A 27,711-nucleotide genomic window follows, 5' to 3' on the forward strand; every position below is an offset into this window, starting at 1 on the left:
TCATAGATAATTTGAACGACACTGAATAAATTCAAAGTAATGAATATAAATACATAACTATATAAGCAACACAGATAAGCATTGTTTTTACACATATTTAGAAAATTCAGAAGATTGACCAAACTAGGCAGAACACATTCTTAAATAATACAATAAAATAGAAAGAATAACTTTAAACAATCTGATCTAGGGAGAACAGAAATTACTACTGAATAATCGATGCTTAAACTGAAAATCATAACAAGAATCAAAATATTTATCATTGATTGTCTATGAAAATATTCCGTGCAAATTTTTAGGAGACTAGTAAAGTAGTGAAATTGAAAGTAGTACTTAAAGGTATATTCATTACTTTAAACATGATTATTCAGAAACAATAAATAAATAGCTTAAAGAAGCTACTTCATTGAAAAGAACAGTAGGATGGACAAACCTCTGGCATGACTGATCAAGAAAAAGGGGATACAAATAAGATAAATGATGAAAAAGAGAAATAAGAGAAAAATAGCAAAGTGTTATGAATAAACATACCATAAACAATAAAATAATAAAGTTGAAAACTGTGATAAGACTGATATATTTTCAAAAGCTTATAAAAAGCCAAAATTAATATTAAGAGGAAATAAAGATTAACTTAGATAACAGTTAAAGAAGTAGGAATGATGATCAAAGACCTCTCCTCAAAAGAAACTTAAAACTGATATGGCTTTAATAAGAGAATTCTCTCAAACTTTCAAGAATAAATTAATCTTTGTCATAGAAAAGTTATTTCAGAACAGAAAAAGGGTGAGAAATTACTGATGATAATTTACAAAGATTATACATATGACCCTGATTTCAAAGTTGGATAAAGAAAAGAAAACAATGCCAAAGTTAAACATAACACAACTGTAAAATCCTAAATAAAACATAAAACTGCATTTAAGAAAATTACAGTGAAAACAAATATGTCACATTCAAACAGAATTTAGTTTAGAAATGCACATGTGGTTTACCATTAGACAAATCCATCAACTTCATTCAGACTCATCTATATAAAAAAAGAAAATCCCAGGAAACTGAGAATACAAAAGAACGTTTTTCCTATCAAAAACCTATCTCAGTAACTGCAGAAACAAAAAATTTTAGATGCCTTCCTAGAAAAAGAACAAAAAAAAATCCACTATCAGGTATATTTTTATAGTGTTCAATATTCTGGCTAATGGAATTAGACAAGAAAATGAAACAAAAGCTTTAAAATTAGAAGAGGAGAAGACAGAACTAAAACTGTCTTCACATCATAAAATAATCTACATAGTAAATTCAAGAAAATCAAACCATCAACATGGATAAAAGTTTTAATATGCTGCACATAAATGACAAACATGAAAATTAAGATTCTCTCTCTTAGCAATAATTCGGTAGAAAATATTTTAAAACTAAACATTAATCACATAACAAAAAAACCATAAAGTATTTAATAATTAACCCAGTAAACAATGTACACTACTGCTACAAAACAAATTTAAACCTTATACAAGACTTAATGAGTTATGAATAAAGGAATATATCATTTTCATGTACAAATGATACATATAATTATAAAAAATTCCATTCTCTTCTAAATTTATCATAAAATTAAATGTAGTTCTTTTCTTCTTTGGCCACACCACTATAGTATCTTAGTTTCCCAGCCAGGGATCAAAACCCTGTCCCTGTAGTGAAAGAGCAAAGTCTCAACCACTGGACTGCCAGGGAAGTTCCTAAATGCAGTTCTAATATTTAAACTCCCAACCAAAGTTTCTGAGGAACTAGACAAAAGTACCTAAAAAATTCATAAAGAAAAAGTAGCTAAGTGCATTTTGAAAAAAAAGGCAAAGAAGGTAACTGATCAGTAAGAGGGCATATTTATAGACACACAGCATTTACTAGAATATAAAGCCACAATAACAAAGAATATGGTAGTACAGCTGAAAGGGGTAAAAAGACACCAAAACAACAGACCCTGGCATACACGATATTCAGTGTATGACAGACATAGCATCACAAAATAGGGAGGGGAGGATTTGTAATGACTTTTTTAGGTCTTGCATTCTCTCATACAGATTCTTCCTGGTTTTTAGTTAGTTTTATATATGAAACTATTCCTATTTTAAAATCTATATCATATTAATGACATAATTTAAACACCTTGCTTCCTTTCTTTTACTTCTGTACCATTCCAAAGAAGCCTATTTGAAAAACCTAACCCTTTGAAGTCTTTTCTTTCTCAATTTCTCTGTCTCTCTTTATTTATGTATTTATTTTTCCATGAAAATGTTTAATTTGGAGAAATCGCTGTTTTCTCATACAATCGATACCGATGGGGAAAACAGATTATTCCAACGATCTTTAGAGTTGCATCCGCCACTGGTGACTTGGGAAAACAATGTTTGCAGCAACTCGTACTCAAGCTACCCACGTGTATATGTGTGCATCTGTGTATGTGTGTGTGTATTTACATGTATGTATATATTGTATGCTGCTGCTGCTGCTAAGTCACTTCAGTCATGTCCAACTCTGTGCGACCCCATAGACAGCAGCCCACCAGGCTCCTCTGTCCCTGGGATTTTCCAGGCAAGAATACTGGAGTGGACTGCCATTTCCTTCTCCATATATATATTGTATACCTACCCAGAAGTATACAAACACATACATACATGTGTATACACATGGGTGTTCCCTCAAGCAAAAAATATATTAAAATATCTCTGGTTTAACGGTGCCCCAGTACTCCCCTCAACACTATATACTAACACCGTGTCTTCACTTGAGTTCATGCTATGAGGCATTAGTATGGAGCCTCATAATTCTTCAATTAAATTTTTCATAAATTTTTCAAATAAGATGTAATAGAGTTGAAGGAGTAAAGAAAGGTTTCCTGTTTTGTTGCTAAGTTGTGTCCGACTCTTTGCAACCCCACAGACTATAGCCCGCCAGGCTCCTCTGTCCATGGGATTTTCTCCAGGCAAGAATACTGGAGTGGGTTGCCATTTCCTCCTGCATCTGTCTCTCTCTTTAAACAGAAGAACCCACCTGCCAATGCAGGAAAGTGGGTTCAATCCCTGGGCTGGGAAGATCCCTTGGAGAAGGAAATGGCAACCCACTCCAGTACTCTTGCCTGGAAAATCCCAGGGACAGAGGAGCCTGGTGGGCTACAGTCTAAGGAGTTGCCAAAGAGTTGGACATGACTTAGAGATTAAACAATAACAATGTTACTTCATTGATACTTCTCCTGGATTGCATAAAAGAACTTTTACATAGAGGAAATAGAAAATATTCAGAATAAAAAACAAAGAGAAAACATTTTGTTTCAAACCTAACCTTAAAATAAGCAAGCAAAACCGAAAGTGATAAGAATATACATTAGGATTATATATGCGAAGGGCACTAATAATGCTGGGAAACAACATTAGTATTTTAACAGACTAAATTAAAATATTATACTTACTGAAGTATTAGTGTAACCAATCGAATCGCTTCAACAGCAACATCATATTCCTTATCAAGTGTCATTGATACAATGCGATCCTGAAGAAAAATTATAAGTCAAACCAACCACGAACAGAAAAGAAGCTGAGACAGATCTGAGGTAATGTTTTGGGGGAAGATGACGGAAGACTAATGACAGGTTAGTCTAATAATGATTAAATTAGATGGAAAGTTTTCCTTTTTAAATCTTATCATCATGGTCCTATGCACACTCAGGAGGTGTTGTAATGTTTATAGTTTTCATCAACTAGCATTCTCTAACAAAGAGACAAACCTTACCTTGCAAAATCAATATAACTATAAAAAGATGTCCAGGAAAAAAAATCTTATTTTAAGCAGGAGAGCTTTCCATTGAAGGTAATAAATAAGAACTCATGTTGGTAATATCTTTTATAAGGCAGAGATTCATCTATTTAATACACGTCTATTTAAAGAATATGTAGTAAAGAATATGAGCTACACTTGCTATGGTAATGCCATTTGCTAAGCTAGCTATAACAAGCATTTTTAAAGCGAAAAAGAAAAGAAGTTAAGCATTCTTACCTTGAACCGGTTAGTGAATAGCTCCAATTTGGGGAATAATTCTCTATTGGTATACAGACTTTGTAGAGCTTTCAAACACTTCAGTCTGACTTCTCCTTGCTTCAGAAATACAAATAAAACGAAAACACAGTCAATTCCATGTCACAAAAGTTAGATTTTCACAAAAGTTAGATTTTCAAGTCTATATAAAGACTACAGTGATTTTCAGCTTAACCATTCAATTTATTTCATACTGTAATTTGACATAAGGCAGAACTGAGTAATTATATTGTACTTACATTTAACTAAAAATGCACTAAAACCCCTTAGTTGGGTGAGAGTACGCCTACACCTTTTTCAAATGTGTATCAATTCTGGTTCAACATGAAATATTTCCTACAATCATACTGTAGCACAGTGAGATAATTTTTAGCTTATGATTTTAATAAAAGAAGGGTATGCTAATTTCTCCTTTCTGCAAAAAAAAAAAAAATCTAACTTCATAATAAAGTATTATCAGTCATTTATCTAGCAAACATTTACTAAATGTCTTTTATATTACAGAAAGAGCAGTTAGGAAAACATGATAAAGGGAAGAATGTTTAAAACAAGGGCAAAATGATAGTCATGTGTCCTGGGCTTGCTCTTTACCAGGGAAATATAATAAAACCATTAACTTGGAGTACATGTTGGTAATCAAAATGCATTTAGGATCACATGGAAACTTAGCCAATCCAAATGATTCAAAAGAGAACGAAATTTCTATGTTCAAAAAGCAACATGTTCCATGGTGGGTGTCCAAATTTTGGAATCAGACAAAGCTAGATTTCCAATTCTATGTGTTATTAGAGAGATGATAAGTACACTAAAACCATCCCCAAGAAAAAGATATGCAAAAAGGCAAAATGGTTGTCTGAGGAGGCCTTACAAACAGCTGAGAAAAGAAAAGGGAAAGGCAAAGGAGAAATGGAAAGCTATATCTATCTCAAGGCAGAGTTCCAAAGAATAGCAAGGGGAGATAAGAAAGCCTTCCTCAGGGATCAATGCAAAGAAATAGAGGAAAACAGTAGAATGGGAAAGACTAGAGATGTCTCCAAGAAAATTAGAGACACCAAGGGAACATTTCATGCGAAGATGGGCACAGTAAAGGACAGAAACAGTATGGACCTAACAGGAAGCAGAAGACATTAAGATGTGGCAAGAAGAACAGAAGACAGATGTGACAGAAGACAGATGTGACAGAAGAACTATACAAAAAAGATCTTCATGACCCAGATAACCACGATGGTGTGATCATTCAACTAACAGTCAGACATCCTGGAGTGTGAAGTCAAGTGGGCCTTAGGAAGCATCATTATGAACAAAGCTAGTGGAGGTGATGGAATTTCAGCTAAGCTATTTCAAACCCTAAAAAATGATGCTGTTAAAGTGTTGCACTCAATATGCCAGCAAATTTGGAAACTCAGCAGCGGACACAGGACTGGAAAAGGTCAGTTTTCATTCCAATCCCAAAGAAAGGCAATATCAAGAATGTTCAAACTGCCACACAATTGCACTCATCTCACACGCTAGTAAAGAAATACTCAAAATTCTCCAAGCCAGGCTTCAACAGTATGTGAATCAAAAACTTCCAAATGTTCAAGCTAGCTTTATAAAAGGCAGAGGAACCAGAGATCAAATTGCCAACACCCACTGCATCATAGAAAAAGCAAGAGAATTCCAGAAAAACATCTACTTCTGCTTCATTGACTATGCTAAAGCCTTTGACTGTGTGAATCACAACAAACTATGGAAAATTCTTAAAGAGATGGGAATACCAGACAACTTTACCTGCCTGCTCAGAAATCTATATGCAGGTCAAGAAGCAACAGTTACAACTGGACATGGAACAACAGACCAGTTCCAAATTGGGAAAAGAGCACATCAAGGCTGTATACTGTCACCCTGCTTATTTAACTTATATGCAGAGTACATCATGAGAAAGGCTGGGCTGGATGAAGCACAAGCTGGAATCAAGACTGCTAAGAGAAATATCAATAACCTCAGATATGCAGATGACACCACCCTTATGGCAGAAAGTGAAGAAGAACTAAAGAGTCTTTTGATGAAAGTCAAAGAGGAGAGTGAAAAAGTTGACTTAAAACTCAATATTGAGAAAACTAAGATGATGGCATCTGGTCCCATCACATCATGTCAAATAGATGGGGAAACAATGGAAACAGTGACAGACTTTATTTTCTTGGGCTCCAAAATTACTGCAGATGGTGACTGCAGCCATGAAATTAAAAGACGCTTTCTCCTTGGGGGAAAAGCTGTGACTAACCTAGACAGCATATTAAAAAGCAGAGACATTACTTTGTCAACAAAGGTCCATCTAGTCAAAGGTATTGTTTTTCCAGTAGTCATGTATGGATGCGAGAGTTGGATCATAAAGAAAACAGAGCACCAAAGAACTGATGCTTTTGAACTGTGGTGTTGGAGTAGATTCTTTAGAGTCACTTGGACTGCAAGAGATCAAACCAGTCAATCCTGAAGGAAATCAGTCCTGAATATTCACTGGAAGGACTGAAGCTGAGGCTGAAGCTCCAATACTTGGGCCACCTGATGTGAAGAACTGACGTGTTGGAAAAGATCCTGATGCTGGGAAAGATTGAAGGCAGGAGGAGAAGAGGACAACAGAGGATGAGACGGTTGGATGGCATCATCAACTCGATAGACATGAGTTTGAACAGGCTCTGCGAGTTGGTGATGATGGACAGGGGGGCCTAGGGTGCTGTAGTCCATGGGGTTGCAAAGGGTTGGATACAAGTGAGAGACTGAACTGAAGTACACTAATCATTCTGATACTAGTTTTCTCAGTTATAAAATATGCTTCTGACTTCACACAGTTGTTTTAAAATTTGAATGCAGAGGTATGCTGGTAAAAGTTTTAACAACAAGCTCTGGGAATGGGGCCCTGAACTGTTCCATTTACAGATTTCTGTAATGTGATTACTCCCTCCACAGCCGATTTCAAGATACCAATCCTGAACTGATATAAATGAACAGATATGCACTGAAAGCTGATTCAAGGTAGCTCAAGCACACCACTGTGAGATATGCTTGTTGGTCAAGTCTCTAGCACAGAGAAGGTATCTGTGGTAGTTGCTGTTGATGACCTGCCCAGATGTCCAAATCCTAATATACACAGCTAATCTTCCCACTTCCTTCTGTATTAACAGTTAATGGAGCTTATCTGCATCTCTCTCGAGAACTGACTATGGCTGGAAAGAACCACCTAGTACAGAGATTCCTATGCTCTACTCTGCCTTTGCCTCCTTCAGGATGAAGCTCATAGCCATTGGGGAATGATAAAGGAGGGTAAAAGAGCCCAATCTCCTTGTCTCAGGACAGGATAACCTCTGAGGTGCAGTTTATCCTTCAAAGTTCCTTCTGAGGTGATGCTCAGACAAAACTTCTCCTAAAACCACATTTCTGTCAGTGTCTCCTACTTTATCCTATATTCCTCATTTACTTACAGGTCTCTCCTGAGAATATAAACTTCAATGTATCTCTAGCACAAAAATCTCTGACCAAGGCTGAGATTCTAGGGAATGTGACCTAAACAGTTGGTAGCAAGAGTGGTCCTTACAAGCAGACTTCACTGATGGGATTCTGAAGATGGATCACTTGAAGGAAGAGCTACTATGAGGATGGACCCAATTACTGTTTGTAAGTGAAGTCAATGATAGTCTCTGACATAGAAGAGCAGCCATTTGCTAATTCACTTGTACATGAAAGGAGATATGCACTTAGCTTGTACAACATGACAAGCATTTGACGGATAACGTTGTAAACAATAACTATAAGGACTATGGAATTGGGTGGCTGTCACTGAGAGTGCTGAAGAGAGAAAATGACAGGCTAATTAATCACTAGTTTAAATCAACAAATGGCAACATTTAAGAGACTTTCATCTCCTGCAGATAAAGAGTTCATTACAGTGAAGACTAGACTGAGAACTCAATTTTAAGGGTGGCAGAATTTATGAGACATTGCATCTCAGGCAAGTCTATGCCAAAATCACAGCCATATAGGAAAGAAGTAGGAGTTCAAAGACTAGCTTGCAGATGTAGATAGAACCATGAACCTGAAGTTTTCCATGAACATGTGGGTCTGCAAATAAGTCTCAAGTTCCCCTGGTAGAAGAGAGCATGCTTCTTCCACCTAACTATCCCCTTGAACATATGGAAACCTCAAGTGAAGCAACTACCTTAAGGACAATGCTAGTAGCTTTCTGCATATTCTACACCAACCTTCCATTATGGCCACAAGCTAAGGTCAAATTTCAGTATGGCCCAAGTGGGGAAGTAATAGGTCTGTTAAAGGAAGAGGAAGATTATATTTCTGTAAGTGCTATAGGAATGGGCCAATTTGAACAAATAAGAACTGAGAGTGGTTGCTAAGGGTACTGGATTAGGGAATGGGAATATCAAACAAGATGAGAGTTTTTGGATATGGGGCACTCTTTCTTGCCTCAGGATTTAAGGCCCATGCAAATGGCCTAACACTGCTGGATGACCTCTGGAAAAAGCAGTGGTACATATTAAAGAAATAAGAGATCCAAGAATCATTGTGGCAGACTGTGAAGAAAGGCAATTAAAACACAGTGAAGTAAGCTATATAAAGGATCTACTGTATAAACTCAGAAGACCTACTTGTTGGGTATGTTCTTCAGGAGGGCCTGGACAATACTGTTTATCAAGGCAATAAAGAAGACTGGGGGCCCAGGCATTATTGAGAAACTACAAAATGGCTGTGTTCTGGAGTCTAGAGCTGGCAACAGAAGAGACTCAAACAGAATTCAGTTTCCATTCCAATAACAAAAATGATGATGAGATCACAGAATAGCAGAAACAAGGTAGCATCACCAAACCAGCAGATGCAAGGTGGACATGGTAACTGTAATGGGCAGAGCAATGTTGAAGAGCAGCCCATGGGGTCTCTGGATATGGCTCATAAGGTATGGTTTTCCTGTAGGCAAGATATATGAAAAGCCAACAAAAGTATCACATAATATGTATCCATGATTACAAGAGATCAACAACAGATAAGCAAAAGATTAAAGACAGCTGACCCAAAGTAAAATTAAAACTCCAGATTTAAGATAGCATGTAAGAAGTTTCTTTACATCTAAATTTCAAAATAAGGCCAAAAAAGATAAAATTACTTTCACCCAATCAAGTTCACAGAGCAAATTATACATAGAACAAAGACATTAAACAAGTTTTATCCACACTTTGTTTGGTGATGCTTCCCAATCAAGTACGTCTCATACCAAATCTTTGTTCTTTACCTATAACATAGCCTGCTTACATTATAGGAACTTAACTAAATAACTTTAACAATAACTTAAATGAAAAACCCACCTGCAATTTTGGTAATTTTTCTCTTTTGGGACTCCATTATACTCTGAAGCTGCTGCTATCACAGAGCCTAAATGCTTTGTTGTTTTCCTATTACACAAAATCTTATTCAGACCTGAGTGCTATTTAACACAGTGCCTAACCCACTGTGTTGCTCAATACATATTTTTTGAATGACTAACAATATAAAAATGAGAAAACAAAAAAGAAACACAGAAAAATAATTTGTTAAGGGAGAGGGAATGAGTTATTTGTCAGAGACACAAATATATTAAAGTTGTTGCAAAATTATTTTTGAAAAAATGTCAAGAGCTACAAGTATTATAAAAAAAGACGGCATGATTTCATAATGGGTTGTATTTAAAGGGACAGTTTTCATATTTATAGGAGAAAATGTTGACTGTTATTAAAATGCATACATATAATATGAACACCCCAATGGGAATACTGTGAAAGAGTTCAGTTCAGTTCAGACACACAGTGGTGTCCAACTCTTTGTGACCCCGTGGACTGCAGCACGCCAGGCTTCGCTGTCCATAACCAAGTCCCAAAGCTTGCTCAAACTCATGTCCATCGAGTTAGTAATGCCATCCAACCATCTCATCTTCTGTTGTCCCCTTCTCCTCCTGCCTTCAATCTTTCCCACCATCAGGGTCTTTTCTAATGAGTCACTTCTTTGCATCAGGTAGCCAAATATTGGAGCTTCAGCATCAGTCCTTTCAATGAATATTCAAGACCGATTTCCTTTAGGATGGACTGGTTGGATCTCTTTGCAGTCCAAAGGACTCTCAAGGGTCTTCAATGCCACAGTTCAAAAGCGCTCAGCTTTCTTTTTATTTATTTATTTATTTTTTTTTCAGCTTTCTTTATAGTACAACTCTCACATCTGTACGACTACTTGAAAAATCAAAGCCTTGACTAGATGGACTTTGAAAAACCAAAGCCTTGACTAGATGGACTTTTGTTGGCAAAGTAACGTCTCTGCTTTTTAATATGCTGTCTAGGTTGGTCATAGCTTTTCTTCCAAAAAGCAAGCGTCTTTTAATTTCATGGCTGCAGTCACCATCTGCAGTGATTTTGGAGCCCCCCAAAATAAAGTTTCTCACTGTTTTCATTGTTTCCCCATCTATTTGCCATGAAGTGATGGGACTGGATGGCATAATCTTAGTTTTCTGAATGCTGGGTTTAATCCAGCTTTTTCACTCTTCCTTTTCACTTTCATCAAGAGGCTCTTTAGTTCTTCGCTTCCTGCCATTAGTGTGGTGTCATCTGTGTATCTGAGGTTATTGATATTTCTCCCAGGAACTTGATTCAAGCTTAAGCTTCAACCAGTCCAGCATTTCACATGATGTACTCTACATATAAGTTAAATAAGCAGGGCGACATTTACATCCTTGATGTACATAGTAGCTCTGTGAAGAGTGAGGTTACTCACAGAAGGCCATCCACATGTGTTTGTGGATGAGGCCCTTTAGGCCATTGAAGGTGCTGATAATCTTGTCACTGGGTGGGTCCTATCACTGAGTGTATAACAGTCATTAACATTTTGGCTGTGTATAGTACTGACCACCACCACTGCCTCACAGGGTATGTACGACAAGGACAAATTCAAGCACAATGGGACAGGGGCGCTCCTAACCAACTCCAGAGCTGTCCAAATCATGGTACACTGTTCAACAAAAATACTAAATCTATGGTGGGGAAAAGGACATCATTCTGTTAATTCAAGATAATACAAGCAGTCCAATCTGGCCCATAAGGAAGACCTCCAGAGACTAGAGGCTGACAGATTACCAAAGGATAAACGTGGAAGTTTGAGCTTTTGCCCTAGCAGCTTCTGGTATTATCACCATCACTGAGACAGTGCAACCCATATGTGAAACAAGCAAGTTGTGACTGATCTGGCTAAGGCTTTTTACTTGATCCCTTTGCAGAATCAGGTCATGACCAATTTTCGTTCACACTGAACAGCCTACAGTATATTTCTACCACACTCCTGCAGGGATACCTAAATCATTCTGCAATATGCTACCAGAGCTCAGGGCTTGATCTTCAATAAGCCCAAGTGCCCACAGAAATTTTAGTCATCCCTTAATTAATGACATGGCTACAGTGCTCCTAATGACATGGAGGCTACGGTGCTGTACAGGGCCACTGACACTGAATGATTAGTACCAATTTGACTATAAATCCAGATAAAGTCCAGGCCCTAGGCACAGCAGGTGTAATTTCTAAGGCTCAGGGTTCAAAAATGACATTATGGCATGGTTTACTGACAGTTCTGTGAAACAAAGGCAGATAAGTCCTGCTAGTTGCAGCCACCATCTGGACCAGTGTATGGCTATCTTTTGACTATGAGGTGTCAGTACTTCAATAGGCCAAGCTCTGCACTATGGTAATAGCAGTGCAGGTCACCCCTACTACCATTCTTTGTAACATTTTTCACCAACAAGTGGGTTGTTGCCAATGACCTAGCCATCTGGTCAGGCAAATGGTAACTAAAAGACTGGATCCCCCATATGGGAAAAAGAACTATGGCAGCAGCTTGCTCCCTGAGAAGAAAAACACATATGTCACTTACGTAGATACTCATAGCAAAGGATCTTCTCTTTATATTTATTGAAGTATAATGGGTTTACAATATTATATTAGTCACAGGTGTATAACAGACAAAGTCAATATTTTATAGATTTATCCTCCATTTAAAGTTATGAAATATTGGCTATATTTCCTGCTTTGTACAGAATATCCTTGTAGTTTGTGCCTCTTAATTTCCTACTCCTTCTTGGCCCTCTTCACTTCCCTCTCCTCACAGAACAAACACTAGTTTGTTCTCTATATCTGTAAGTTGTCTTGTTTTGTAATATTCATTCATTTCATTTTTAGGTATGTATTGACATGCAGTATTTGTCTTTCTCTGACTTTTCACTAAGTATATTATTATTATTTTTTTTTTCCCCAGTGGGTTTTGTCATACATTGATATGAATCAGCCATGGATTTACATGTATTCCCAATCCCGATCCCAGATCCATCCATGTTGTTGCAAATGGCAAAATTTCATATTATTATACGGCTGAGTAATATTCCATTGTATGTGTGTATATATAACACATCCTCTTTATCCATTCATATGTTGATGAATACAGGTTTCTTCCATATCTTAGTTATTGTAGATGATGCCATTATAAACACAGGAATGCATGCATCTTTTCAAATTAGTGTTTTCATTTTCTTTGGACATAAACCTATGAGTAGAACTGCTATATCACATATTTTTTCAGTTTTTTTAGAAACTGTCATGCTAGTTTGCACAGTGGCATCCATTCCCATGAACACTGTAGGCAAGTTTCATTTTCTCAACATCCTTGACAACATTTGTTACCTACGGTATTTTTGATGACAGCCATTTTGACAGGTATGAGGTGATATGTCATTATGGTTTTGATTTGCATTCCTACTATGATTAGTAATGTTGAGCATCTTTTTCTGTGCTTGTTTGCCATCTGTATGTCTTTGGAAAAATGACTATTCAGATCCTCTGCCCATTTAAAAATCAGGTTGCTTGGTTTTTTGATCTTGAGTTGTATGAGCTGTTTTTAACCCCTTATCCATCATATCATTTGCAAGTACTTTCTCCCTTTCAGTAGGCTGTCTCTTCATTTTGTTGATGGCTTCCCTTCAGTAGGTTGTCTTTTCATTTTGTAGATGGTTTCCTTTGGTAAAAGCTTTCCAAAATTTTTTGAGTTAGTTAGGTTCTTTTTTTTTTTTTACTTTTATTTATTTATTTTTTTCCAGTGGGTTTTGTCATACATTGATATGAATCAGCCATGGATTTACATGTATTCCCAATCCCGATCCCCCCTCCCACCTCCCTCTCCACCCGATTCCTCTGGGTCTTCCCAGTGCACCAGGCCGGAGCACTTGTCTCGTGCATCCCACCTGGGCTGGTGATCTGTTTCACCATAGATAGCATACATGCTGTTCTTTTGAAATATCCCACCCTCACATTCCCCCACAAAGTTCAAAAGTCTGTTCTGTATTTCTGTGTCTCTTTTTCTGTTCTGCATATAGGGTTATCGTTATCACCTTTCTAAATTCCATATACATGTGTCAGTATGCTGTAATGTTCTTTATCTTTCTGGCTTACTTCACTCTGTATAATGGGCTCCAGTTTCATCCATCTCATTAGGACTGGTTCAAATGAATTCTTTTTAATGGCTGAGTAGTATTCCATGGTGTATATGTACCACAACTTCCTTATCCATTCATCTGCTGATGGGCATCTAGGTTGCTTCCATGTCCTGGCTATTATAAACAGTGCTGCGATGAACATTGGGGTGCACGTGTCTCTTTCAGATCTGGTTTCCTCAGTGTGTATGCCCAGAAGTGGGATTGCTGGGTCATATGGCAGTTCTATTTCCAGTTTTTTAAGGAATCTCCACACTGTTTTCCATAGCGGCTGTACTAGTTTGCATTCCCACCAACAGTGTAAGAGGGTTCCCTTTTCTCCACACCCTCTCCAGCATTTATTGCTTGTAGACTTTTGGATAGCAGTCATCCTGACTGGCGTGTAATGGTACCTCATTGTGGTTTTGATTTGCATTTCTCTAATAATGAGTGATGTTGAGCATCTTTTCATGTGTTTGTTAGCCATCTGTATGTCTTCTTTGGAGAAATGTCTGTTTAGTTCTTTGGCCCATTTTTTGATTGGGTCATTTATTTTTCTGGAATTGAGCTGCAGGAGTTGCTTGTATATTTTTGAGATTAATCCTTTGTCTGTTTCTTCATTTGCTATTATTTTCTCCCAATCTGAGGGCTGTCTTTTCACCTTACTTATAGTTTCCTTTGTAGTGCAAAAGCTTTTAAGTTTCATTAGGTCCCATTTGTTTAGTTTTGCTTTTATTTCCAATATTCTGGGAGGTGGGTCATAGAGGATCTTGCTGTGATTTATGTCGGAGAGTGTTTTGCCTATGTTCTCCTCTAGGAGTTTTATAGTTTCTGGTCTTACATGTAGATCTTTAATCCATTTTGAGTTTATTTTTGTGTATGGTGTTAGAAAGTGTTCTAGTTTCATTCTTTTACAAGTGGTTGACCAGTTTTCCCAGCACCACTTGTTAAAGAGGTTGTCTTTTTTCCATTGTATATCCTTGCCTCCTTTGTCAAAGATAAGGTGTCCATAGGTTCGTGGATTTATCTCTGGGCTTTCTATTCTGTTCCATTGATCTATATTTCTGTCTTTGTGCCAGTACCATACTGTCTTGATGACTGTGGCTTTGTAGTAGAGTCTGAAGTCAGGCAGGTTGATTCCTCCAGCTCCATTCTTCTTTCTCAAGATTACTTTGGCTATTCGAGGTTTTTTGTATTTCCATACAAATTGTGAAATTATTTGGTCTAGTTCTGTGAAAAATACCGTTGGTAGCTTGATAGGGATTGCATTGAATCTATAGACTGCTTTGGGTAGAATAGCCATTTTGACAATATTAATTCTTCCAATCCATGAACACGGTATGTTTCTCCATCTGTTTGTGTCCTCTTTGATTTCTTTCATCAGTGTTTTATAGTTTTCTATGTATAAGTCCTTTGTTTCTTTAGGTAGATATACTCCTAAGTATTTTATTCTTTTTGTTGCAATGGTGAATGGTATTGTTTCCTTAATTTCTCTGTCTGTTTTTTCATTGTTAGTATATAGGAATGCAAGGGATTTCTGTGTGTTAATTTTATATCCTGCAACTTTACTATATTCATTGATTAGCTCTAGTAATTTTCTGGTAGAGTCTTTAGGGTTTTCTATGTAGAGGATCATGTCATCTGCAAACAGTGAGAGTTTTACTTCTTCTTTTCCTATCTGGATTCCTTTTACTTCTTTTTCTGCTCTGATTGCTGTGGCCAGAACTTCCAACACTATGTTGAATAGTAGTGGTGAGAGTGGGCACCCTTGTCTTGTTCCTGATTTCAGGGGAAATGCCTTCAATTTTTCACCATTGAGGGTGATGCTTGCTGTGGGTTTGTCATATATAGCTTTTATTATGTTGAGGTATGTTCCTTCTATTCCTGCTTTTTGGAGAGTTTTAATCATAAATGAGTGTTGAATTTTGTCAAAGGCTTTCTCTGCATCTATTGAGATAATCATATGGTTTTTAATCTTTCAATTTGTTAATGTGGTGTATTACATTGATTGATTTGCGGATATTAAAGAATCCTTGCATTCCTGGGATAAAGCCCACTTGGTCATGGTGTATGATTTTTTTAATATGTTGTTGGATTCTGTTTGCTAGAATTTTGTTAAGGATTTTTGCATCTATGTTCATCAGTGATATTGGCCTGTAGTTTTCTTTTTTTGTGGCATCTTTGTCTGGTTTTGGAATTAGGGTGATGGTGGCCTCATAGAATGAGTTTGGAAGCTTACCTTCTTCTGCAATTTTCTGGAAGAGTTTGAGTAAGATAGGTGTTAGCTCTTCTCTAAATTTTTGGTAGAATTCAGCTGTGAAGCCATCTGGTCCTGGGCTTTTGTTTGCTGGAAGATTTTTGATGACAGTTTCGATTTCCTTGCTTGTGATGGGTCTGTTAAGATCTTCTATTTCTTCCTGGTTCAGTTTTGGAAAGTTATACTTTTCTAAGAATTTGTCCATTTCATCCAAGTTGTCCATTTTATTGGCATAGAGCTGCTGGTAGTAGTCTCTTATGATCCTTTGTATTTCAGTGTTGTCTGTTGTGATCTCTCCATTTTCATTTCTAATTTTGTTAATTTGGTTTTTCTCTCTTTGTTTCTTAATGAGTCTTGCTAATGGTTTGTCAATTTTGTTTATTTTTTCAAAAAACCAGCTTTTAGCTTTGTTGATTTTTGCTATGGTCTCTTTAGTTTCTTTTGCATTTATTTCTGCCCTGATTTTTAAGATTTCTTTCCTTCTGCTAACTATGGGGTTCTTCATTTCTTCCTTCTCTAATTGCTTTAGGTGTAGAGTTAGGTTATTTAATTGGTTTTTTTCCTGTTTCTTGATGTAAGCCTGTAATGCTATGAACCTTCCCCTTAGCACTGCTTTTACAGTGTCCCATAGGTTTTGACACGGAACATTCTCCAGAATAGATCACATCCTGGGCCATAAATCTGGTCTTGGAAAATTCAAAAAAATTGAAATCATTCCAGTCATCTTTTCTGACCACAATGCAGTAAGATTAGATCTCAATTACAGGGAAAAAATTGTTAAAACTTCAAACATATGGAGGCTAAATAACACGCTTCTGAATAACCAACAAATCATAGAAGAAATCAAAAAAGAAATCAAAATATGTATAGAAATGAATGAAAATGAAAACACAACAACCCAAAACCTATAGTTAGGTTCTATTTGATTATTTTTCACATTTGTTTCTTTGGCCCTAGGAGATTGAGCCAAAAAATATTGCTATAATTTATGTCAAAGAGTATCCTGCCTGTTTTCTTCTAGAAGTTTTGTACTTTTGGATTACATTTAGGTCTTTAATCTATTTTGAATTTATTTTTGTATATGGTGTGGAAAAATGCTCTAATTTCATTTGCATATAGCTCTCCACCTTTCCCCACACCACGTATTTTAGAGACTGTATCTTCTCCATTGTAGTCTTGCCTACTTTGTTGTAGATTAGTTGACTTTATTTTTGGGCTCTCTGTTCTGCTCTGTTTATCTGTGTGTCTGTTTCAGTGCCAGTACCATACTTTGATTATGGTAGCACTGTAGTGTAGTCTGAAGTCAGGGAGCATAATATCTCCAGCTTTGTTCTTTTTTGTAAAGGCAGCTTTGATTATTCAGGGTATTTTGTAATTTCACATACATCTTAGGATGATTTGTTCTACTTATGTGATAAATGACATGAGTATTTTGATACAGACTGCAATATGTAGATTGTTTTCAGTAGTATAACCATCTTAGCAGTATTCTTTAAGTCTGAGAACAAGGAATATCTTTCCATTTTTTGTATCATTTATGATCTTCAACAATATTTTATAATTTTCAGAGTACAGGTCTTAGCTGGAGTAACAGGCAACTTTGGCCTTGGAGAACAAAATGAATCAGTGCAAAGGTTAACAGAATTCTGCCAAGAGAATGCACTGGTCACAGCAAATACCCTTTCTCAACAACACAAGAGACGACTTTACACATGGACATTACCAAATGGCCAATACTGAAATCAAACTGGTTACATTCTCTGTAGCTGAAGATGGAGAAACTGTATACAGTCAGTAAAAACAAGACCTGGAGCTGACTGTGGCTTAGATCATCAACTTCTCATAGCAAAATTTAGGCTTAAACTAAAGAAAGTGGGGAAAACCACTAGGCCGGCCAGGTACGACTTAAATCAAAGAGAAAGTAAAAGTTGCTCAGTCGTGTCCAACTCTTTGTGACCCCATGGACTTAGTGCATGGAATTCTCCAGGCCAGAATACTGGAGTGGGTAGCCTTTCCCTTCTTCAGGGGATCTTCCCAACCCAGGGATCGAACCCATGTCTCCCACATTGCGGGCAGATTCTTTACCAGCTGAGCCACAAGGGAACCCCAAGAATACTGGAGTGGGTAGCCCATGCCTTCTCCAGGGGATCTTCCCAACCCAGGAATTGAACTGGGGTCTCCTGTATCACAGGCGGACTCTTAACCAACTGAGCTATGAGGGAAGCCCACGACTTAAATCAAGTCCCCTATGGCTATGCAGTGGAGGTAACAAATAGATTCAAGGGATTAGAAATTGTAAACAGTGTACCTGAAGAACTATGGATGGAGGTCTATAATATTGTACAGGAGGTAGCAACCAAAACCATCCCAAAGAAAAAGAAAACCAAGAAGGCAAAGTGGTTATCTGAGGAGGCCTTACAAATAGCTAAAGAAAAGAAAAGATGTGAAAAGCAAGGGAAAAAGGGAAAGGAATATCCAACTAAATGCAGATTTCCAAAGAACAGCAAGGAGAGACAATGAATAGTGTATGCTTTCTTCAATGAATAGTGTATAAAACAACAGAAGGGGAAAGACTAGACATCTCTTCAGGAAAATTGTGGCTATCAAGGGAACATTTTGCCCAAAGATGGGTGCAATAAAAGTCATAAATGGTAGATACCTAGTAGATGCTGAAGAGATCAAGAAGAGATGGAAAGAGTACATTGAAGAACTGTACAAAAAAGATCCAAATGAACCTGATTACTATGATGGTGTGGTCAGCCACACAGAGCTAGACATTCTGAAGACTGAAGTCAAGTGGACCTTACGAAGCAGTGCTGTTAATAAAGCTAGTGGATGCAATGGAATTCCAGTAGAACTATTCACAACCTCAAAGGATGATGCCATCAAGGTGTTGCATTCAACATGTCAGCAAATCTGAAAGACCCAGCAGTGGCTACAGGACTGGAAAAAGTTAACTCTCATCCCATTTCCCAAGAAGGGTAGTAACTAAAGAATGTACTGACCACTGGACAATTGAAGTCATCTCCCATGCTAGTAAGGTCATGCTTAAAATCTTAAAAGCTAGGCTTCAGCATTATAAGAACCAAGAACTTCCAGATGTCCAAGCTGGGTTTAGAAAAGGAAGAGAAACCAGAGATCAAATTGCCAGCACTCGCTGCATCACAGGGAAAGCTAGAGAACTCCAGAAAAACATCTACCTGTTTCATCAACTGTGCCAGAGCCTTTGACTGTGAGGATCATAAACTGTGGAAACCTCCTAAAGAAATGGGAATACCAGACCATCTTATCTGTCTCCAGAGAAATCTGTATGCGGCGAAGAAGCAACATGTAGCAGCATGTGTGCAACAACTGACTGGTTTGAGACTAAGAAAGAAGTATGACAGGGCTGTCTGCTGTCACCCTGTTTGTTTAATCTATACGTTGAGAACATCATGAGAAATGCCAGGCTGGATGAGTTACAAGCCAGAATCAAGATAAGTGGGAGAAACATCAACAACCTCAGATATGCAGATGATACCACTCTAATGGCAGAAAGTGAAGAGGAACTAAAGAGACTCATGAGGGTGAAAGAGGAGAGTGAAAGACCTGGCTTAAAACTAAATATTAAACTAAGATCATGGCATTTGGGCCCATTACTTCATAGCGAATAGGGAAAAGGTAGAAGTAGTGACAGATTTCCTCTTCTTGGGCTTTAAAATCACTGCAGATGGTGACTCCAGTCATGAAATCAGGACACTTGTTTCTCGGCAGGAAAACTATGACAAACCTAGACAGTGCGTTGAAAAGCAGAGACATTACTCTGACATAGGTTCATAGAGTCAAGGCTATGGTCTTCCCAGTGGTCACATATGATTGTGAGAGCTGGACTGTAAAGATGGACAGCCAAAGAATTGCTGCCTTTCAACCATGGTGCTGGAGAAGACTCCTGAGAGTCCCCTGGACAGCAACAAGAACAAACCAGTCAATCTGAAGGGAAATCAACCCCAACTAGTTGTTGGAAGGACTGAGGCTGAAGTTGAAACTCCAGTATTATGGTCATCTGATGCGAACAGCTGACTCACTGGAAAAGTCCCTGATGCTGAGAAAGATTGAGAAGAAGAGAAGAAGGCGTCAGAGGAGGAGATGGCTGGATGGCATCACTATGCAATGGGTATGAACTTGGGCAAACCTCAGGAGGTGGTGAGAGACAGAAAGGCCTGGTGTGCAGCAGTCCATGGGGTCGCAAAAAGTTGGACATGACTGGGCGAATGAACAGCAGCAGCAACAGGTCTTTCATCTCCTTGCTTAAGTTTATTCCTAGGTAACTTATTTTTTTGATGTAATTACAAGGTATAATTGATTTACAGTGTTATGTTAGTTTCAGATATAGAACAAAGTTAATCAGTTATAGATATACATACACCCACTCTTTTTCAGATTTTTCCTCATTATAGGCCATTACAAAGTACTGAGTAGAATTCTACATGCTCTACTATAGAGTTCTGTGCTCTTGTATAGATCGTTATTAGTTATCTGCTTTTATATACAGTAGTGTATATACATCAATCCCAATGCTCCAAGTTACTCTTCTTCTCCCTTACCCCCTTGTAATCATGTTTGGTTTCTATGCCTGCAATTATTTCTGTTTTGTGGATAAGTTCATTTGTACTCTTCAAAAATTTATTTTTAAAATTGAGAAAGATAATTACTTTACAATATTATGATGGTTTCTGCCATACATCAACATGGATCAGTTATATGTATACATATGTCTCCTTCCTCTTGAACCTCCCTCCTACGTCCCTCCCCATTCGACCCCTATAGGTTGTCACAGAGTCCTGACTTTGGGTTCCCTGCATTATACAGTAAATTCCCACTGGTTATCTGTTTTACATATGGTAATATATATGTTTCAATGACACTCTCTCAAATCATCCCACCCTCTCCTTTCCCCATTGTCTAAAAGTCTGTCCTTTATGTCTGCATCTCCTTCGCTGCCCTGCAAATAGGATCAACATTACCATTTTTCTAGATTCCATATGTATGCATTAATATACAATATTGGTCTTTCTGACTTATTTCACTCTGTATAATAGGCTACAGGTTCATCCACTTCATTAGCATTGACTCAAACATGTTCCCTTTTCACAGCTGAACAACATTCCATTGTGTAATAGACTACTACTTCCTTATCCATTCATCTGTTGACAGACATCTAGGTTGCTTCCATGTCCTAGCTAATGTAAATGTGCTGCAATTAACATTCCCCTTTTAGATTCCACATATAAACAGTACCACAGGATATTTGTCTTCCTCTGATTTACTTCACTCTGTATAACAATCTCTAGGTCCATCCATGTTGCTGCAAATGGCATTTTTCCATTATTTTTTATGGCTTAGTACTATTGTATTGTATACATGTACCACATCTTCTTTATTCATTCCTCTGTTGATGAACACGTAGCTTGCTTCCCATATCCTGCCTATTATAAACACTGCTGCAATGAACACTGGGGTGCAAGTATCTTTTCAAATTATGTTTTTTCCTGGATATATGCCCAGGAGTTCGACTGCGGGATTATAAGGTATCTCTATATATAGATATATCTCTATATATAGATATGCAGACTGTTTTCCACAGTGCATGTACCAGGTTACATTCCCACCAACAGTATAGGAGGGCTCCCTTTATTTCACACCTTCTCCCGCATTTACTGTTTGTTGACTTTTTGATGACAGCCATTCTGAGTGGGGCTTCCCTGATAGCTCAGTTGGTAAAGAATCTGCCTGCAACGCAGGAGATCCCAATTTGATTCCGGGGTTGGGAAGACCCGCTAGACAAGGGATAGGTTACTCACTCCAGTCTTCTTGGGCGTCCCCTGTGGTTCAGCTGGTCAAGAATCCACCTGCAGTGTGGGAGACCTGGATTCGATCCCTGGGTTGTGAAGATTCCCTGGAGAAGGGAAAGGCAACCCACTCCAGTATTCTGGCCTGGAGAATTCCATGGACGGTATTGTCCATGGGGTCCCAAAGAGTCGGACATGACTGAGTGACTTTCACTTTCATTCTGACTGGTGTGAAATGATACCTCACTGTAGTTTTGAGTTTCCTCTAATATTTATTAGAGAAGAATATTAATAATTATTCTTCTCTAATAATTACTAATTTTGAGCATCTTTTCATGTATATTTTAGCCATCTGTATGTCTTCTTTAGAGAAATGTCTATTTAGATATTGTGCCATATATTGACTGTTTTTTCTTTTTGAGCTTTATGAGCTGTTTGCACGTTTTGGAGATTTATCCTTTGTCTGTTGCTTTGTTTACAAATATTTTCTTCTATACTGCGAGTTGTCTTTTTGTTTATGTTTCCTTTGCTGTGCAAAAGTTTTTAAGATTAATTAGGATTCATTTGCTTATTTTTGTTTTTATTTATATTACTCTCAAGGAACAGATTGAAAAATATCTTGCTGAATTTTATAGTATCCAGCTTTATGTTCAGGTCTTTAACACATTTTGAGTCTATCTTTGTGTATGATGTTAGAGTTCTAATTCCATTCGTTTACACATAGTTCTCCAGTTTTCCCTGTACTACTTACTGAAGACTTTCCTTCTTCCAGTTTATATTCCTGCCTTCTGTCAGAGACTGGGTGTCTATAGGTGCATGGGTTCATCTCTGGACTTTTGGTTCTGTCCATTTAATGCAGTTTTAAATGCGACTGCTTTCATGCCTTCCTTTTCTAATAGTTCATTACTAGTATATAGAAAAGCAACAGATTCTGGTATATTAATCTTGTGTCCTGCAACTTTACTAAATACATTTATTAGTTTTAATAGTACATTATTGGACATTTTAAGGTTTTCCAAATACTGTATCATGCTATCTGCAAATAGACAGTTTTACTTTTTCCTTTCCAATTTAGATGCCATTCATCTCTTTTTCTTGTCTGATTCTTGTGGCAAGGACTTTCAATATCATGTTAAATGGAACTGGCAAGAGTGGGGCATTCTAGTCTTGTTCCTGATTTTAGCAGCTTTCCACCACTGAGGATGAGGTCAGATGTGGGTTTGTCGTTCGTGTGTGTGTGTGTGTGCGCGTGTGTGTGCATGCGCGCACGCTAAGTCACTTCAGTTGTGTCTGACTCTTTGTGACCCTATAGATTGTAGCACACCAGGCTCCTTTGTCCATGGGATTCCCCAGGCAAGAATACTGGAGTGGGTTGCCATGCCCTCCTCCAGGGAATTGTCCCAATCCAGGGATCAAACCCGTGTCTCTTATGTCTCCTGCACTGGTGGGCGAGTTCTTTACCGGTAGGGCCTCTTAGGTTTGTCATAAATAGGCCTTATTATTTGACATATGCTTTCTTGATACCAACCTTGATGAAAGCGGTTGAATTCCGTCAAATGCTTTTTCTGTGTCTACTGAAATGATGTGGTTATATTTGCCATTGTGCCAATGTGGTGTATTACTGATTCATTTGCAGGTAATAAATTATCCTTACATCTGTATAATAAATTCCAGTTGATCATGGTGTATGATCCTTTTCCTATATTGCTGGATTAGTTCCACTCATATTTTGTTGAGAATTTTTGCATTTTTATTTATCAGAGATATTAGTCTCTAGTTTTCTTTTTTTGATAGCTCAGTTGGTAAAGAATCTGCCTGAAATGCAGGAGACCCCGGTTCGATTCCTGGGTTGGGAAGATCCCCTGGAGAATATGATAGGCTACCCACTCCAGTATTCTTAGGCTTCCCTTGTGGCTCAGCTGGTAAAGAATCTGCCCGCAATGTGGGAGACATGGGCTCGATCCCGAGGTTGGGAAGATCCCCTGAAGAAGGGAAAGGCTACCCACTCCAGTATTCTGGCCTGGAGAATTCCATGGACTATATGGTGCATGGGGTAGCAAAGAGTCGGACATGACTGAGTGACTTTCACTTTCTGAACTATCATTGTCTGGTTTTGGTATTGGGTAATGGTGGCCTCACGGAATGAATTTGAAAGTGGTTTTCAATTCTTGGGAATAGTTTGAGAAGGATAGGCAGTACCTTTTCTTTATGTGTTTGGTAGAATTCCTCTGTGTAGCCACTGGATCTTGGACTTAAATTTGCTGCAAGTTTTTGACTACTAATTCAATTTTACTACTAGTGACTGTTCAGCTTAGATTATTTCTTCCAGAATCAGTCTTAAAAGATTATAAGTTTCTAGAAATTTACCCATTTTTTTTCTAGGTTTCCAATCTGTTTGCACATAACTTCTCATAGTACTCTCTTTTGAGTTTTTTGTATGTCTGTGATATCAGTTATAGTTTCTCCTCTTTCATTCCTTATTTTGCTTATTTGGGTTCTCTCTTTTTAACAAGCCTGGCTAAAGGCTTTTCCATTTTGCTTATGTCTGCAAAAAAATCAGCTCAGCTTCACTGATCTTTCCTATTGCATCTTTTTTTCTGGGGGGTGGATGGGGGGCTCTATTTCATATATGTCCTCTCTGATGTTTGTTATTTCTTTATTCCTTTTGACTTTGGGCTTTGTTCTAACTCCTTCAATTGGCAGGTTAGGTTGTTTGTTTGAGATTTTTCTTGTAGACCTGTATTGCTACAAACTTCCTTCTGAGAGCTGCTTTTCTATAGCCCATGGATTTTGGCAAGTTGCATTTTTATTTCCATTTGTCTTCAGGTATTTTCTGATTTCCTCTTTAATTTCTTCATTGACTCATTGATTTTCTTTTTTTTAACAGTAGCATTTTTTCTTTCTTTGTTTTGCAAAGAACTACACGCCTGAGTTTGCAAAGGACCTTTTAAAATACATACAAGGAATTCATGTGCCAATCAAATTTGTGCCCAGTAGGTTGCAACAGATGCCTGGGTCCATCTATGGGAAAAGGAGTCCACTTCAGATGCAAAAATGGGCCAGGGCTCAAAAGGTGACCTAGAAGTCTAAGGATGTAATTCAACCTTGTTATTCTCATTGACATACTTAAATCATCCAGAGAGAAGTGGGATACATTAACCAAGGACTTGGTCTTGCCTGGGTCTGGCAGATTATTCATATCTAACCCCTGATCAACAGCCATAGGCAAGGATGATGCCTCATTGTCATAAGGCCTGGTTAGGCTATTCTACCATTCCAGTCTAGCATGTGGATGCCAAAAATATCATAGCTGCCCTTGAATAAAACATACATCATATTTTTGGAGAACCCATGTGACTGGACTCTGTCCAAGGAAAGTCTTTCACTGCCCAAAGAAGACAACAATGGGCACACTCCTATGGACTATGGAGACGAAACACTCCAGTTCAAGAGAACAAGGCTCTGCAAGATATGTTGGGAAATACTCAGTTTGATCGTGGTAAAAGTAAACTAGGCAGTCACACAATTAGGCTACGCCTGCAAAATCACAATCTCAACATGTCAATCATTATTTTTCTTTTTTCCCCTTGGAGTGTACAACTTTGGGGTGGTCTGAGGTTCTGGGTACCAATGGATCCCAGATAGGGCTCCATGACTCTAGTCTTGATGTGATGCTTCCCATGGGCACTTTCCTCCTATGGGATACCACAAAGGTGGGAGATGAAGCCAAGCAAGCAGTACCAGGGTGTTAGCTAGGATCCTTCTAGTAGTGCTGGAGTGCTGCTGACCGTTCCAATCAGGCGAGTGATGTTATCATGCATGTGAAGTTTGTGCAGTCCTTCTTACACTGGCCAACTGAAGCTAAAACTTTTGTGTTTTGCTTCAAGCAAACAAAGTATAATGCAAGAAAGTAGGAGAACCGTACACATAAGCTAAAAGTAAAAACACTACAGAGTCATATTTCCTAACTGGAAAGGACAGAGAAAGGCAACCTAGAGTCATGAGCATAAATACAAAAAGAGAGTAAGATATTTAGCCCAGAGCACAAGATTACTAAAGATCTATTTAAATGAGATCTCTTCTCTGTCATTCTCAATGTTAGAATTAAAACGAATGGGTAGGAATTTGGAAATACGTTTTGGCGAAGAGAAAGACAAACTGAATTTCTAACAACTCCTTTAGCTGAACTAGAAATTGTTTGTCTTTCTATTGCCCAAAACTTATACTTTAAAACTTACACAAACCAGCAGCATTAGACAAAAGTTTGTCTTATTTTTAGGAGGGTAAACTAGGTTATAATTTATAATACTCTAAAATAAAAACAGAATATCAAATTATTCTGCTGTACACCTTAAACCACAACAATGATAAAGTCAATTATATTGCAATAAAAATGGAAAAATGCAATTGATAATTAAAATGTAATCTTAAAGAAAGAGAGAGATTTTATCAGCTGATTAGAAAAGGCACAGGTTGGGTCTGAACACAGAAGCCATAGCCTATACAATGAGCAGTTTCAACCAGATGATTAAATGGAGAGAAAGGAAATTAATTTGGTCCTCAGAGGGAAAAAAAGAGAAACAAGGTGATGAAAAGGAAATGACAAAAAAGAAAGTTTAAAATGAAATAAATATTTAACACTTATGCCCTTTTCTAAGTAAAGCAACTGGAGATCACACAAGAAGTTTTTAAAATCGTTCTATGGAAAACTCCTTAAATCATTTTATCAACAATATAAAAGAGAAATCTACCTCTTCCTTTATCTTGACAGAAGATTTCTACAAACACAGTTTAGCAATTTATTTGAAAAGGGTGGTTATTTTTTGGTAAGTAACATCAAATTGGTATTTTCCCCAGAATTTGTGGACATACATAAGTTCTGCTAAAACTAGTAAAGGTTATTGTTACTGAAATTCAGTACAATACTCTACTAGGGAGATAAGGAAAGGAGGCAAACTGGGATGGTAGTAGTGGGGAATAAAAGTGCAAGACTTTAAACTTATTCCTACAAGAAGTTGGTCTTTTCGGGTTTAATAGTGTGGAGATGCCTGCATAATGGCACAGGGTGAAATCCTGTAATGTCTCCCACTGTAGTATAATTTAACTGGATGCACCTGAAATGAGGCTCCCAAAACCATATGAAGACTGGAAAACAAAAACAAAATCGAGCATGGGATTTATTAGTGAAAAGAATCTGAATTGCTAGGGAAAATAAATATTCAGGAAAAAATTTGCTATGTACACACTAACTGGATTTCCCCTCACATGAGGTAGGAAATAAGAACCATCTATTTCCATATAACTTTCTAATCATCAAATAAAAATCAATAATTGTGAAATTGATAAACCCATCTGTGATGCTCTAAAATCTCTCTTACAGTAAAAATGGCATTAGTAAATTCCATTGGGAACTTTCATTATAATTTATGTAATTTTGTCATTTTCTAAATATCTTTCATAATACTTCGCACACTACTATTAAAAAAACATGTCTGGGGGACTAGATCAAGATGGCAGAGGAGTAGGATGTGGAGCTCATCTTCCCACAGATACATCAAAAATACATTTATGTGTGGAACAACTCTCACAGAACATCTACTGAACATTGGCAGAAGACTTCAGACTTCCAAAAGGGCATGAAAAGCAGGTAGGGCAAAAAAAAAAAAAAAAGAGAGAAAGAAATACAGACAAGATCTATGCCTCTGGGAAGGAGCTGTGAAAGAGGAATGCTTTCATCACACAAGCAAGTCCTCTCACTAGCAGCGACACAGGTGGAGCTTTGGAGCCTCAGAGAGCCTTCAACAGGTGTGCAGAGGGCAAAGCAGAGTCAGGTCCTGACCACCCAGCACTCTCCAGCCTGAGATACCTGTCTGCCCACCAGGTGGAGATGGTGGGGGCTGGGTACTAAGGCTCAGGCTTCAGCGACCCTCGGGACTGAACTGGAGTTGGCTGCAGGAAGACAGCCTGAGGGGCTAGAGCGCAGTGCACAACAACTGAAGGAGTCTGGGAAGAAACCTGGG

The 27,711-nt window shown here is 37.8% G+C and overlaps 1 protein-coding gene across 2 annotated transcripts in view; it reads right to left on the bottom strand.

Annotated features, from left to right (window-relative positions):
* Positions 1 to 27,711, bottom strand: part of STAG1 (STAG1 cohesin complex component) — a 504,547-nt gene that overhangs the window by 99,104 nt on the left and 377,732 nt on the right. For both annotated transcript variants that reach the window (XM_061167656.1, XM_061167655.1), the window contains 2 exons: positions 4,054 to 4,152; positions 3,470 to 3,549 (listed from right to left, as the gene is read on the bottom strand). In XM_061167656.1, the coding sequence (XP_061023639.1) occupies positions 3,470 to 3,549; positions 4,054 to 4,152 (179 nt within the window). The remainder of the gene's footprint in view (positions 1 to 3,469; positions 3,550 to 4,053; positions 4,153 to 27,711) is intronic.

Source organism: Dama dama, chromosome 19 (assembly GCF_033118175.1).
Source record: "Dama dama isolate Ldn47 chromosome 19, ASM3311817v1, whole genome shotgun sequence".
Classification (NCBI taxonomy): domain Eukaryota; kingdom Metazoa; phylum Chordata; class Mammalia; order Artiodactyla; family Cervidae; genus Dama; species Dama dama.